The following is a 16660-nucleotide window of genomic DNA, read 5'->3' on the forward strand; positions in this document are numbered from 1 at the left end:
CATATCCTCAGATAGTGGTTTTGACTTCTTTAGTGCTGAGTAAATGGATATTACTCATTCCCTCAAATTGTTTTGACACCTGTTAGTTGTACCATACGGACTGAGGAATGTGAATTTTCTTTCAGCTTGTCAGAGTTGAAAAAAGATGAAGGTAACTTTCAAAAAGCTCAGTCTTCAGACAAGCTATGGCCAGTACTATGTGGATGAAAGAGAATTTGAATTATCTTTTCCCTGCAGTTAAATTAGTACTCTTTGCAATTTTATTGTACCCAATGAGACTTCTTTTTTTGGGATTGGTATTTCTGTACAGTGAAGTTGCCTTTACAGAAGGGGAAATGTGGCTTTCTGAGGATCATTTTGCTAAACTGTTATCTGCCTTTCTCTGAATTTCAGAGACTGTTTTTTGATCTGGTGCTTTACATAACCCTGTCTGAATGCTAACTCTATGTTACTTTATTCTTGGAAAAGCTGGTTTTTTTAAGTTGGGCACTAACAAAGTTTCACAGGTGCCAAATAATTGTGTGGTACTTGCAGTGCTAGCCCCACTACTGTGCAGCTTTGGGCTTTTTTTGTTGCCTGATTTTTGTCTGAATGTGGGAATGTTGCACATTGAAATAATTTTTACATATCAGTGCAGTGCAATTAAGTATTTTTTTAAAGGCAAAAAAGAATTTTTACTACCATAGAAATGCTTTAATATTTACTTCATGGAAGATCTTAGTAATAACTGGTAGTAGTGGCTAGACAGGAAGCAAGTAAAGGGAATTGTTTTGGTGTTGCCGTATGTAGCTGTATGCTACTCCTTATGAGAATGAAAAGCTGTACTTAGAATTGCAAGCTGGCAGAAACTTGTGTAGGAGTTTCTATTGCTGCTCCTCCAAAACACTGCTATTGATATTTAAGTTTCAACTTAATTACAACATAAGCATCTTTCCCTTCCTCCTCCAGACACAAACATTTGGTTTAAGAGAAAGTCTGGGGGTTTGGGGTTTTTTTTGTCTTGGTGCTTCTAGTGTATAGTAAAACTTTGAGAGATTTTGTAGTATTTCCTTTCAGTAAATTAAAAAAAAAAATAAAAAGGAACTTGAAAAATTAAGTGTATTGGTAATACTGTACACAACTATTAATTTTCTGACCTTTCAATTGGACTTACTGAGCATAACGTATCATTGGCTTTGTGATACAGAAAGGCAATGTGGTATAAAACACATTGTTATAAGTATTATATTTAAGAGCCAAGTGGTTATATTTATCAGGACACTTAAGTTCTTTAGCTTGAATCATCAGGAATGAGAAACCAGATTAAGGTGTAAGGAGTATAGTGGAATGTCTCTACTTGACAGTGGAAATTAATTCTTTTTCTCTGTCAAATCTATACCTCTGTACGCCCACACGAGGACTTTTACTCTTGTATTTAATACTTTCTGCTTTAATGCATACCTATAGGAAGTATTAAGAGTAGCCACTAATTAGAACTGTCCAACCCTTATTCTAGGACTTTATGCTTACTTGGAATTGTAAGTGCAGCTCCAGACTGCTTTAGATAGTATCTTTTGGAAGAACTCTATGCCAGACCTGTCTTTTCTGAACGTGGGAAGCAGTGTTTACATAAAAATGCCTCCATTTATCAACAATGAATGCAAACATCTTTACGTTTAACTTGCTAAACTTCTTGTGAACATGTTTATAACAAGTTATTCACATTTAGTGTTTGTAGGATAGTAGACATGGTTTGTGTTGGAATTTTTAAGAATGAAAGGATAAATTAAAATGAGTGGGAACTTTCAGAACACTGCTGATTTGCAATTGTGTGTGTTAAGTGCACAATCTCCACTGCTTTGACTGGGAAATGTAAGAGACTAGCATTACTTTGAACAGTACTCCTTTTCTAACATTGGCACCTGAAGTTTACTAAAGTGTGCGAAACAGATTTGTGAGGGTTCTGTAGTTCTTAGTAGGGGAAGAAGCACCATGTAAACGTGGAGAAGTTCTGTTGTTCTGATGCCTGGGGACCTGGAGAACTGTCTTAGGTATTTCTTACTAATGCAGTTATTCACTAACTTCTTCTGAATATCTTTCATTAGATTTTCTTCCTGGATGTCTCTTCAACTGTCTTGTGATGGAAGGGAAATATTTTTGAAGTTATAATGGATTTTACGCAATGTCATAACGAAAACTGGCCTAATAGCAGCATTTCTGTTTGAAGAGAAGAATCATAATTACAAATAATCATGACAACTTCTCATATGAATGGACATATCACAGAAGATTCTGACAGTGAAGCAAAAAATGTGGATCTTGCATCTCCTGAGGAACCTCAGAAGCACAGAGAAATGGCTGTTGATTGCCCTGGGGATTTGGGCTCCAGGATGATGCCCATGCGTCGGAGCGCTCAACTTGAGCGAATCCGTCAGCAGCAGGAAGACATAAGGCGGAGACGGGAAGAAGAAGGAAAGAAACAAGAACTGGACCTTACTGCTTCCATGAGGCTAAAGAAACTAGCACAAATTCCTCCTAAAACTGGAATAGATAATCCAATATTTGACACAGAAGAAGGAATTGTTTTGGAGAGTCCTCATTATGCTGTGAAGACACTAGGTAGGTAAAATACAATGAATGGGCTAATGGAGAAACTATTTAGTTGATATTAATGTTCTTTTATGCTACTGAAATCCTAATTTAGCTAATTCTTCCTATACAGTTTTAAAGTCTTCTGGTCCTTTGGATTTGTGGTGGTTTGGGGTTTTTTTATTTTAGTCAAGCATCAGGCTATGTGCCCCAGCAAGTGGCTTTTCAAAACCAATCCATTTGGGGAACAGTTAAATGCCCTGTAGATAACTAATGAATTCGGTGGATTCTCCATCCTCTTTAAGGCTGGGGAAAACCATGCAAGTATGTTTGATGAAGCACAGACCAGAATAAGCAATGAATAAATGCTTATTGTCATTTAAAATCAAAACACAAGAGGTTTTTAAAATATTTTAAAAAGAAGCATGCTGGTGGTTTCTTCTTATTCTGGCTATCTCGCATTATCAATTGTCACCTAATATAATTTACATTTGCTCTTAAAGTATTGGCATTGATGGTGAAAATCTGCTTACCTTGGCACTTAGACATTGACAAAAATGTAATGTTAGTAATTTTTGAAGAAATAGATTCTGAAATTGTTCATTTCGTAACTGTCATTGCTTTAACTATGCTGGTGTAGAAAAAGTTTCTAGCCTTCCTTCCTCAAACATAAGTATCTGTTTATCTAAAATGTGGTGTGTCACTGGAGTGAAAAAGAGGCACTGGGAATTTGTAGGAGTCCAGTTCAGATTTCTAAATCTATACCTTTTCTGAGATTCAGACTGCTTTAAAAAGGTGCCTTTTTTTTTTTGTGCTGCACTAAAGATTCTTGCTATTCTTTGCTATTGGCTGGTAGTTGAGAACAGAGTGAAAAATAGCTATCAAATTGCTAATTTTTTTTTTTGCTTCATCTTTCGTAATTGTGTGCCCGAGCAACACTTCTGCTAAAGACGTGTCTCTATTCCGTAACCTCTGGTAATCCTTATCGTACAAATCCCTCTTTAGGAAAATTTAAGTTGAAAGGGTCATCAGGAAGTCATCCTGCCAACCTCCTGCTGAAAGCAGGGTCAGTTACAAACAAGGCAGGTGTACCTTGTTTTAGTGCAGGGCTTGTCAGCTTCTGTCCAAGAGATATCTTTGTAAGAAGCAGATTCTGTACTTAAATATCTAACACTTCATAAAGTTGATTATGAAAATCTCTTCTTAGAGGGAACACAAAGCAGAGGATGCAAAGATTGATGTCAAGAGTAGAAGTGACTTCTGTTGGGACTTGCTTAGCCACAGGGCTAAAAGCTCTGAAGACTGACTGCAGGAGGAATTGGAAATTGGAACTACAGAAGGGAGGAGAGTGACTTGGAATTAGAAAGCTGAGGCTAGGTCTCATGCCAGAGATGCTGAGAACTTGGAGGGAGGGCTGGGTGGAAACCTATGGGCAAAGAAGTTAGGCATGGAAGCTGGTAGGAAATGAGAAATTAGTAACAAGAATGGGTCTGACAAGCCTGAGAACCAGTAAGGACGTGGGGTAGACTGAAGCTGTTTGAACAGGAGAGACAGTGGTGGAGAAATTAGTGTAATGATGAAAGGCTGTTTTGTAAATCTCTCAGTGTGGGGGTAAAATGGATACAGGCTGTGGGGAAGGCTGAGAGATTGTCAGAGAAAGACAATATTTGTGAAAAGCTGCAAGGAAGAACCTATAAGTTTGGCTCAGCAAGAAGAAGGGGGGGGAAATTGGTGTGAATGGAAGCTAGGATTGTGTGAATACTTGATGTAAGAAGAAAGACACCAAACACTGGAGACAAGAATATAGAGGTTTGTATGTGGAAACAGGTAAATTAAGAAATAGCAATATATGGTACAAGATGCATTTTGAAGGAAAATGACTAGATTATTTTGTCCGTGAGGACAAACTCCTCTTCACTTTTGCAATTGAAGTTTGGGTCTTGTCATTGTTCTGCTGTCAGCGTACTTCTGGAAAAACACAGTATAGTACATTGTATGATTTAACTAAAGCTATTCCCCTCAGTGTTTCGATACCATGAAAAATCAGGAAACTAACAACGTCTGTCTCTGGACTGAATTGCAGTAAATAAGGCTTAAAACTATGTGTATAGAGCAGAAGTATTGACTAGCTTACTAAGTGAATATGGTCTGTTCTTTGAGCTGGAAAGGCAAGGAGCTTTAGGAGATGTAATTAGACTAAATCATGATATATCCATAGGTGCACCAGGGAGCTGACTTAAGGCTTCATAGGCATCTATTTCAATCGAAGTCATGACATAATATTGACAGGCATACAAACATACTACTGTTATTTCCTTGCCAGACAGAATTATAGTAACAGTTTGGATCAGGTGGACTTAAGAAGAGAGGATTTATAATAGTTTAGCACTCCTGTTAAGAGTGGTGCTTTCAATTATACTCAACTGTGATGTTGAGTTTTTGCAAACTTAAAAAAAATGTTCTAAATGAAATGTTGTGATCTCTTAACCTATATAGTCCATAATGAATCTCGGTTCAGTCACTAGTGCTCTCAAAAACTGAGTCATAATTTTAAATTCAACAAAGTGCTTCTGCAGTAACTCAGCCTCTTCCAAAATTTTCCTCCACATAAAGCATGTCCTTTTTCCGGTTTCTGGATTAGTCATTCTAACATCTGACAGTAATGCTGAATTTCAAAAGAAGATTTTTTTTTTTTATTATTATTATGAAAGCTGTGTGTTCCTGATTAGTATCAGGGCTAGGGATGTTGCCTTATGAATCTATCTATATATATACACACATGCACACTTACAAAAAAAATATGGTTTCATAGAGAGGATTTGAGTCCATTATCATTAATACTTCTGCTTTTTTATTTAATACCTGAATTGGAGAGGCTAGATTTTTAAAAAATTTTTAGATATTCAACTTTTTGGTCTTCAAGAAAGTTGCTAGCCCATGACTTTGTCCAAAAAATAACTGCTAGTACATGATTTTTTTTGCAGTTTGTCTGTTTGGTAATACTGAATTTCTGATCTACACTGCTCCTGACTCTTTCCATCTTTCCACTTTTGCTGTCCAGGTGAGCGTGCTTAGTCACTTTCACAAAGCTTTGTTAGGAGAACCCCAGATAAACCTGGGCAGGTGCTAGTGAATTATGGAGATGTTAAACTACCCTTATTCAACTTTTTTTAAATACTGATTTTTGGTTTTGCTTTTTTGTGGATTTTTTTGTGTGTGTTAATCCATAGAGCCTCTGCTAAATATATGTGTTTTAAATAAGAATATTGACCTGATTGTATTTTTAGTTTTGAAAATGTTTCATAAGTGCCAATGTCTAATTTGGCAGATCTTTGCCAAGCCTTTAATCTTTTCATCTTTAAAAAAAACAAAACAAAACAAAACCACCAAAAAGCAGACTAGATTAAACAAATTGGATTTTATTTATAAAAATAAAACAGGACACTTAATCAAAACAATTTAAAAGGGCATGTTTGTTATCAAAACAGTGTATGATTTAGACAGCTGTCTTAATGGAAATTACTTTCTGTGTACCTAGAACATGTGCATATAAGTATTTAACTGGCTTTTTCACAGCAGTATACTTCTATAAAATGCAGAATTTTTTTTGTTTGCTACAGTTCATTCAGCTAATTTAGAACAAGTAACTGGCATTTCATGTAAGTAAACCTTTTCTGTCTACAGTGAAATTTTTTTTTTTAGGGGACAAGCTGCCTATTTTTGCCTTGGGCAAAACTTACTTATAAATATGTTATAAATATAAATAAACTCTCAGAAATAGTTTTGGATAAAACAATACTTTTCTCAGCCCTGTGATTCAAGTAATATATGGAGCATTAGAGTGCTAGTACCAGCACACAGAATACCCTAGAGATCTATAAAAAAAGCTTGGGAATTAAGATATACATATAATAAAGCCAATTATCTCTTCTGAAGTTTGCTGTTCATAACTTTTTGTTTAAGGTGATAAACAGAAACTATTTTCTTTTCTTTTTCTAATCTCACATGTTAAGCTATGACCAGGGGTCCTCCCCTGCAGTTGCATACTTTTGCCCTGGCAGTCTTTTGATTAATGTGTATATCGCACAGTGCTCAGTCACATTCCAGCCATTTCATAGCCTAATGGAAAAAAGGCTGCAACACTTCTTGTAAAAGAAGACTTTAAAAAAAGTAGTCGATTGCTAATTGATCTGCGATTAAAAAATGGACTTGCTCTGCAAAAGAACCCTGACTTTTTTCTGTGAGTAAATGCAGATGTTAGTCTTTTACTGAACTTTTTTCCTCAAGACAACCTGTTCAATAGGAAATGTCTAGAGATGGAGTCTCTTGTTACCTGGCATTTTAAAATTTTTTTTTAAAAGACCAAAACCAAACAAAAAAACCCTGCACTGATCTGTGGTTTAGAATTCAGAAATAGGAACCTAGAGAGAATTAGGCATGCGTAAAGCCAGATTTGTATGTGGGTTTATGTGTATGGTTGTTTTACTAACAACCATAAATGGATTGTTAGCTTTTGAGGAATATTTTATTTCACTCCTTTCAAGCATTATTTAGAATCATGATGAGGGGGTACTTGTTTGCTGTTTCATGGTGGGGGGGAAATCATTTGGTATAGAGCTTTTGCATCCAGCACCGATGAAGATTCAGCGTAGAAGGGAATTATACGGGAAGGAGAGTGCAGTGATACTTTGTAAGAAAGGGTGACACGGAAGGAACTAGCAAAGTGCTGGAGAGAGAATATGTAGAGGCATCTAGGAACAGGACATCTTCATTATAGGTACAGAATACGATGTCTATCCTCCTATATGTATTTATATCTTATATGGAATATGTATTAGAATTCTGTGTGTGTATGTGTTTGAATGCTTGGATATATAAGGGGGGATAGACAATTCAGAAATAATGAAATAAAATAATTTATGCATAGGAAGAGTTAGAAGAAGTGAGGTTCTTTTCTAATGCCTCACTGTTTTTTGAATCCAGTAACAGTAACAAATAGCAGAATTTGGGGTTGGTGTGGTTTTTTAACTGAGCAGGTATCAGTAGGAACTCTACAATAACATCTGACTGGTTTATACTTCTTTTTTAATGCTTGAAAATAGTGCACTTCCTCATACTTGGGGGAATCAGTTGCTGAGATGCTTTGGTAGTCTGCATACTCCACTAGATAAGAATTTTACCAGCTGACATCATCCTGTTTAGCAAATATTCTTGCTTGCAGAATGTTCTTTAGCCTTCTCTCCAAATGGCATTTCCCCTGCGTGATAGGCAGTATATTGTGCATACAGTTCCCTAGTGAGACATTGGCCGGGTTAATTAGTGTTGTGAGCTGTACTGGATTTCACCTGTGGAATATCCTGCGCAGCCGGTATCCGAGCTGTCCATGCCACTTTTATACTACTACCCTTAGTTTCCTCAGTGGTTACAGGAAGAAGCCCTTGACCCTTGGAGGGTAGGATGTTTTTAGCATGTGTAGAATGGGTTTGGAGGGGTTTTTTGGTCTGGGGTTTTTTTGTTGGTTTTTTTGTTGTTGTCCTGCAGACCATGAAGTATGAGAGTAGTAGCTCTGGATTGTTTGTTTCCTTTTATTATACAGAAGACTGACTTGCAGACTCTAAATTAAACATATATGTAGGCATGGTTTGTCTGAAATTAAAACCATTAAACTTGTTTGAAATGTGTATTTTAAGCTTTGTGTTTTTCATGTGCCCATTTATCAACCATTTTAATCTTGCACTCAAGTTGGAGTCTAACATTGTGTTCATGGTACTGGTGAATTTGAGGTTAAAAAAAAATAGGTAAAGGAAACTTCTTGGCAGAATGTATCCATGTTAATGATCAGTATCTACTGTGAGTTTTTTCATGTAAAAAATGGAACTTAGCTGATGTCTTGATAGCATTCCTATTTTAATGTTGTTTAATTAGCTCATAATGAATAAATTAAGGTCACTAAAACTTAAAAATAATTCTCAAAGCTGATATTTTGATACCAGTAAGGAAGATTGACCTCAGTATCAACTGACAGTTTTAAAATGCAGGATTTTCTTTGTTGTTCATTCTTTTAAAAAAAAAAAAAAAACAGGATTCAAAATTCTAGCCTACTTGACTTTATTAAAATAAAAGACAGCTGACCAGCCTCTTGTGGCTGAACAGATTTTTTCAGATAATGTGTGGGAACACATACATTATTTCAGGCTCAAAACATCCACTTTTTTTTTGTATGCTTGAGGATTTCTTATTTGGTTTTATATGCATTATAAGTATTATTCATATTCCTTGCTTTAGGTAGTTTCTCAAGTACTTAATATTGAGAAATGACATACTTTGCAGAAATTCAGATTGGTTTAAAAAAATGTAAATTTGTTGACAGTCTTTAAAAAGCACCAGTAAAGCATCAGATTAGTTCTTGAAGCTCAAGAATGTAGTACATGTATAGCATTCTGCAAATGTAGAAACTGGTTATTAAAATATGTTAAAACATTTTATGCTCCAAGCAGAACTTATAATCTTGTAGGTAAAAGATGTAGACATTCTTCTGGTGCAGATGACTTTCAGAACTCTGACCATAGATATTTTTTTCATCCTTTTTATTTTAATGTGCTAAGACTAAGCATAATTTTATGTTCAGAAATTGTGTAGTTTACTTATCCAACACTCATTCTATAAGTAAGCAATGTTTAGTTGAGAGAGATATATGCCATATGTGGTAGATATACATGGAAATAGGTATCAAAATAACAGTGAATGTTCAGTGCATCAAGATTAGTTTAGCAAAGGAGTTATTTTCATATCGCAGAATAGTTTCTCTTTCACATTTAGCTATACATGAGCTGCAATTACTGGATCTTTTACATATTGGTGATTTTTTTCAGAGAAGAACTGCTGCAATAAGAATTTAAATTTAAACAGTGTATCAGCTTTTCTTATTTCTCCTTTTACTGACTTGGGGTCCTTTATTTTGGATTCAGAGATATTCTAATAAAAGTGAGTAATGGATAACTAATAAACTTGCATACATCATTGCTGATTAAAAAACAGAACAGCAAAAAAAATTTTGGTAAAAACATTAATAATGATAAACATTATTATGAATCTTGTTAACTCGTACCTTATTTGTATTTTGTTATTTCCTACCTAGAAGTGGAAGAACTCTTAACTTCTCTTAAGCATATCCAGCACATTTTGGTAGACCCTCAGAGCCAAGAGGATATCTCTCTCATTTTACAGCTTGTTCAAAATACTGATTTTCAGAATGCATTTAAGATACACAATGCTGTTACAGTGCACATGAACAAAGCTAGCCCGCCATATCCTCTCATCTCCAATGCACAAGAACTAGCACAAGAGGTATGTACAGTATGCATCTCTGTGATATATATGAAACCTGTAATCATAGCTGTTGTTGAAATATGTGCTTGTCAAGCTTGTCTGAGTTATTGAATGTTGAATATGAAAGGGATTATAATAGTCACTGATTGCTGTATCCGGTTTTTCCAGATTTCCAAACAGTAACCAGAAAAATATTTGGGGGATAAGAACTCCCTTTTTAGCATAGATAGATATGTAACAGAAAAGGTACTATGTTTAAATGTAGGAAAAGGGAGCTGTTATGAAAATCTAACTCTTTTACCTTCAATATTCTTTATTCCAAACATTCAGGAATTGAATTACAGTTCTCTGTTATTGTGACTTTCCTCTGAGTTGAGCCATGGTTCTTAAATTGGGAGGCATCTCTGAAAATACAACCATACTGGAAACAAGCATTCTGCTCTAAAGTGAGCAACAGATCCCTTAATACTTAATTTCAGTGTTTTAATTACTGCTGTGATGGTCAGATTACACTTATTTTTTGTCTGACAGATGACAGCTCTTTTATAAGATCTGATATGTCTTTCAGAAATTATTAAAGTATACTTTTAGAAATTTATTTGAGCAAGATTTTTTTAACTTTGATCTTTTCAGTCAGATCTTAACTGTTTGAAATACTTTCACAGTTTCAGCCAGGTTAACTACTTTATCTGAGGCTTATTCACTTGAATGTACATGGGCAGTACCTGTATACAGTAAGCATTAGTAGTAATTTACAGAAAACTCATCAGATACAAAGTTGCTGTGAACAGAAGGAGTTTTCACATGTGGCTGGATGCAGCTAAGACCCTCTGAGGGGTTGCTCAATAACTTTATCTTCATTTTCCATGGCCTGGTGCATGTATATTTCAGTGAAGTGTGGCTACACCTTATATGGATATATATTTGTTAAGTTTAAACTGGCTAGCTTGAATACCAGTATCAGTCACTGCAAGTGTAGCACTGTAGTGTTCAGCAAAGCTGGATCCAGAGGATGGGTAAATGCTCTAGCATTTAGCACCCGGTGAACCAAACTTACCTGTTCAAAACTGGCTCAGCTACACCAGTTGGAGTACCTGAGCCAGTATATAGCCATTCTCCAGTCACTCAAAGGCATATCACTCCAATTTCAGTATGGCAGCAAGTTGATTTTTTTTTTCCAGTGTCTGGTTTTCTTTCTGCCTGAAGCAATTCTTTTCAACAGTTCTTTCCACTCTCCTTCCTTTTTCTAGACTTAAACCTTGTAAGTCAAGGAAAACAGCATTGTAGCAAGCTTGAAGTTCTTTTGCAGAAGAAATTACTGATTCTTGAGGGACATCATTTAAATGTTATCTAAAGCTGCAGTGTGCTGATTAAATTGCAGCTCAGGATTTTCCTGTTTACGCTTGTCAGTAAGACTGTGTCAAAACCTGGTGGGAGCATTTTACATATGAGCTTCCCTCTGGCTTATTCATCAGCCTGTAGGCTGCTGTAGGATCCTCACTAGGCTTCTTCGATGTCTGCAAGCCTGAAGGAACCTTTTCACTTAACTTCTGTTTGTAAACTACTTCCCCAAACACCCGCTTTGCACAGGCTTAGTTCGGGATTTCATTCAGATACAAGCCCCAGAGTTTTTGAATCTTCATTTATACTACAGGATGTTACAGATTTATCTCTTAAGAAAGCTTTTTTTCCCCTTCATGGATATGATGTCGTTTTATTTGCTGCTTAATAGACGTTTCCAAGAAGAAAATATGCTTAGGAAAAATCTAAGTCTGTTTTCAAAATTTCATATTCCTCCCCACCTTCCCTATTCCTCATCTTCCCAACACATTCCTCTCTTTTGTCAGGTGATTTGGTAAATCCAGAAATCAGAACGTGGTGCAAAGCCAGTTTTGTGTCCCTTAGCAATCCATGAAGAAGGTTAAGCATAAAGAAAATACTTCTTTAATCTCAAATTTTTAAACCAATGGAATTTTGTCGTCGCCCTATTACATAACTATTACATAAAAGGCAAACATATTCTTGCACTTGTTTTGATTCTTCATCTCCCATCCCTGTCTTGTCCAGCCTTAAAATTCCTGAAAAGTCATTATATTGCATATGTCTGTTCCCATTTTCAGATGTAATCTAGTTTGTCAGTGATTCAGCTTCTGATGTATTTAAATGACTTGTATTTTGCAATATGTTAAATAGCATCCTGAAATGATCGAGCCAGAAATTCAGGAAAAATATTTCTGTGACTGACAGAAGTGTCCTGAGAGGAACACCTTGAGGCCTCCATTCACATCATTCTGTATGTCCTGGTCTTGCCTGAATAGAAGATCTTATGCTCATTTTTCAGATCCTTTATTCCTTTTGGAAAGGCTCCTACATTTGCTGTGGTAGCAGTATGGGAGGAAATTATTTCTACTTTGTTGGTTTGGGGTTTTTTTTTAACCCTGACAAAGTGTCTATCTTGCCTGCCCAGGTTTTTTCTTGTACTGTCATTTTTGGTTGTGCCTTTTGCTTTTTCCATCCCTAAACATAGGCATGGGAAGCTGCCCCAGAAAGCAGTTTGTTTACTTAGTTCAGGGTGTTTTTGAAAAGACACTTACAAAAGCCTGGATTTAAGATACTGCTAACATCTTGAGGATAAAAGCCACAAGACATTACAAGAAAATAATAGTAGATACATGCATAACATTAATTTTTAAATGGTAGGTAATGCTAATGTGCATATTTTAGTGCACAATTCATCAGTGGCAGTGTACAACTCAGTTTTGGAGTGCATGTCCTAATTTAAAGCTACAGACATGTTTTGTTTGAGGCTTTATGGTGTGGAGGAGAACCTGTTCTAGAGCTCATGCTTCTGTAGCTCTAACGGGAATAGACAGTTTGCAACACAATTTCATATTGCAACATGAAACAACTTCCCTTTTAAAAAAAAGTAAAAATCTGTATTAATTAAACTACACTTATGGAAGTGTGTTTGGGAGGAATTATCATTTGCTACATTGAACTTAAAAAAAATCTGTTTACATTTACTCTTTAATTGATGATTTGCTTTTATAAAAACGAGTATGAACAGTATGTTGTGAAAACTTTCTTGATTTTTACTTTTTTAACCATAAACAACACAAGTGGAACAGTACATTTTTATTTTTCTAGTCCTCTTTAGGAAATTCTTAAAATTAGTAGTACACTTGTACAGTTAACTTTTCCCACTGATTCTGATAACCGGGCACCAACAACTCAAGATTTTTCCTCTCTTTTTTTTTTTTTTTAAAGACACTTTAATTGAATTTAGAAGGTGGAATGAAGTACTTGAGCTTAGGGAATTTATTTTAGAGAGCTAATCTTCATGTAATGTGGTATACTCCAAGTCTTAAATAAAAATAGCCAGCAAACATCAAGTGTAATTAAATTGATTTTAAATCCATTTAAACTTGGCCAAGATGGGGGCAAGGATTATGGGAACATGGTCTGAATCTTGACCTTGTAATAATATTTGTTGCAGCATTCAAGACGGTTTGTAATTTTTGGCCTGTAACAGCACACATCAAATACCTTAAAGATGTTCTTGCTATTAAACATATGTAATAGGCTCAGTTTTTACAGGCTATGTTTCTAAAGGTTTTGGACTTGCTGCTGTTCACTTCAGCAAGTACAGGCGATTAAACTAGATCAGTACTTTTGAGAGGATGCACTGAAAGCTTTTAACTTCTGGTATAAGTGCATTACAATGTGTATGTATATCCCTCTGACAGTCCTGCTCACCTGAGAGTAAACAGCAACAGGATTTTGCAGGTGTGGTTAAATTCTGAATGCTTAATGTCACTCCAAGTGTGTGCCTCCCCAATACATGCCTCCAAATTGTGGTGTGTGAGATGAAACCAAATTGATAGCTTTTTGGGGGCTGCTTGAACTGAAGTTAATGTGATTAACAATAAAAACTAGGCTGAAGAGTTAAGAAAATGCTATTATTGCTGCATATTTAGCATAGATTGCCTACATCTGCAGTGTGTCACTTCTGGAATGACAGCCTATATTCAGATTTCTTCATCTGATGTAACTGTGGGATTCATTACCATGAGTTACGAAGGAATCTAATATGTGGCAATACTGGTATAATAAGTGATATATATAGCAGCCTGAAGCTTTCCTAGTGCTTCATTAAGTAAAAAAAAATAATAAAAGTATCTTTCTCCTAAGGGGGGGAGGGCTATTAAAGTTTTGAATAATTAAATTATTCAAAGCAGAAATTCAACTTGAATAAAGGATATTCATCACACACACAGAAAGACTGGTTGGGCCTGGTTGCTTTCTCTTCCCCTGTCAAATGCCCAAATTCTGACCTTGCATTCAAAAGATTGTCTTGCTTGCAGGACCTCTAAGTTGCTTTCTACGTAGGTTCTCCTCTGTAAAAGGATCATAAAGATTGGATAAATAAGGCTTTAAAGCTTATTGTAGCTTATTCAAGAAAGGAGTTGAAAGTCCTTTTTAAGTTAGAGACCTTAAGTAAACCTCTATGAGAAAGTCTTTTGTATAGGAGAATCTCTTCTTTCAACACAGAGGAAAATTTGTTAGTGAAATATATCCTATACAGCGCTCTGTCTGCTGTATGGCATCCCAAAATTCAGGCTAAGCTGGGGATAATAGCTTCCTGGCCAGTTCAGAGGTATAACTGAAGTCAGGCCTCTATGAAGCTCAATTCTTTCTGTTCTCTATGGTTTTAAAGAAATCAGTTTAAAAAATTATTTAAATCTGGCTTCTTGTTTGACTTTTCTAAGCTATACTAGGTTTGTTCACCATGAGGCATGTTCTAGGGATGTCAGAAGGATATGGAGCTTGTGCCAGGTTTATTGCTAAGCTCGGGAACTTGTTCCATGTGACAGTGCTTGATTGGCAATGTGAAGATCTTGCTCCATGGGAACAGTTCATTTTAGTGGCTTCTGCTAGAATTTAAAATTATCTTTACTGGTTTTGGTACTGTCACCTAGTAGCATCCAAGAGAGTTGTTAGTGTTTCTGTAGATAATTGCTCCTAGGATAGAGGTTCTTCAGACCTTTAGATATTGTTAAATCATACAAAAAGCTTCATTATTTTCACCTTGGAACTTGTGGTTTCTTGATTCTCTGTTATGTCACATTACCTCATCCTTAAGAGTAAAAAGCTCTTGAAAAAAATCTTTTCTGTCCCACTGAGCTGCTGCTGTGAGATGTGTATAATCTACTCTTGATGTCTCTGGATTAATTTGTGCTTTTGGACTTGTGTGCCTTTGGTCAGATTAGGCCAGAGGATAAAGGCTATGGAAAGTATCTTCTTCAGCCTCACCTTTAGAGAAGAGGGACTTCCCTGCTCCTGGCTTTCTCTATAAGCATACCAGTATTTGCAAGAGATGATGGCAAGGCATGTCTGGTAACTGTATGAGAAGGCAAACCTTTTTTAGCAACTGAAGCTGCTTGAGTAAAAAACTGTCTTTGTGTTAATGTGGATTATTTTGGAACCAGCCTAAGAAACCTGGTTTTCTGGGACCTTTTGAAGTTTTGACTTGTATGCTTTCTGAGGCATTGCAAAACCTGTCTTGGAATCTTTGGTCTTGCTGTTGGTGGAAATAGTTTGGGGAGAAATAAACCATCTTTTAAGGAAAACCATTTTTTAAGGAAAAGGGAGACTAGTCATCTTAGTGACAAATGAGTTCATTTTAAAAGACCCAGCATATTCACACAGTAGACTTTGTTGTGACTGATTTCACTATCATGTTCCTTTCTAGAATTTAATTTTTTTGTGTGCATCTTTGTGGTAGCTGAGCTCGTTGCCAGTCTCTGGTATTGACATAGCTGTGTGATGCACTGGATACCAGCTTAGATTTGGTAGGTGATTACTGAGGCAAGATATGCTGGAGTAGTCCTGTGGTCTCATGGCATGTTTTCCTAATGTGTACCGGATGAAGTTCAATCAGCCAGCGTAACAACTGCATGGATATACTTTACTTTCAGTAAAATGAATAATTGCAACTAGGGGCTTGTGCCTGGGGAGGGAGGGTTGATAAATCACTAGTTAGATTAAGAGTTTTACTACTTGATTTCTTTTTAGGTACAGAGTGTTTTGAAACCCAGTCACCATAAGGATGGGCAGGAGCTTAATGCTTTGCTGAATGCGCCTCACATGCAGGTAAAACAAAATGAAATTTCTAATCTAATGGATGTATTTCTTGATGCTGTTTTCAGTATAATTTTTTTTTTTGCAAATGTCTTGGGCTGACTGGGCAAGGAAGGATTTTATTCTTCAACTCCGTGCAGATCTCAGTATTTTTCTAGGTTGAGGAGTTTCCAATTTCCAGCAACTAATGGAAAGTTCTGATCAAGTGTAGTGCATGATTGTATTCAGCCCTTGCTACATTCTACATGTATTACAGGGTAATTTGCACATAAACAATGTAGCAATAGATCACTAGTGTCAGGGCAACACATAAGCTGCTTTGCTTATCTGTGGGGGTTTTTTTTTTTCTTTGACAGCTGTTTCATGCTTATGGTAGGGTGCATAAAGGGAATTTTGTCCTGTGGTGGTGGTGGTGTAAATTCATGAGTAGTTTTCATTGCAGTAACTTCTTACGTCTGTATCCTCAGTCACATACATAGTAAACCAATATCTGATTTTTTTTTTAGGAAGAAGAAGATGTAAGCACAGTCACAGTTGTGTGTTCAAAATTGCTTTTTTATTCTATTCCAATCTGAAAGGAAAGTTTTGGAAAATTAGTAGGTGCTACATAGCTTTGATAAAT

At 36.0% G+C, this 16660-nt stretch overlaps 1 protein-coding gene across 4 annotated transcripts in view; it reads left to right on the forward strand.

The window, feature by feature from the left end:
- Window positions 1–16660, forward strand: part of PALS1 (protein associated with LIN7 1, MAGUK p55 family member) — a 60154-nt gene that overhangs the window by 28380 nt on the left and 15114 nt on the right. For all 4 annotated transcript variants that reach the window (XM_069784165.1, XM_069784166.1, XM_069784167.1 and 1 more), the window contains 3 exons: window positions 2085–2594; window positions 9703–9915; window positions 15973–16050. In XM_069784165.1, coding sequence (XP_069640266.1) covers window positions 2232–2594; window positions 9703–9915; window positions 15973–16050 — 654 coding nt within the window. In that variant the 5' untranslated portion in view covers window positions 2085–2231. The remainder of the gene's footprint in view (window positions 1–2084; window positions 2595–9702; window positions 9916–15972; window positions 16051–16660) is intronic.

Source organism: Haliaeetus albicilla, chromosome 5, assembly GCF_947461875.1.
Source record: "Haliaeetus albicilla chromosome 5, bHalAlb1.1, whole genome shotgun sequence".
In the NCBI taxonomy this organism is placed as follows: Eukaryota; Metazoa; Chordata; class Aves; order Accipitriformes; family Accipitridae; genus Haliaeetus; species Haliaeetus albicilla.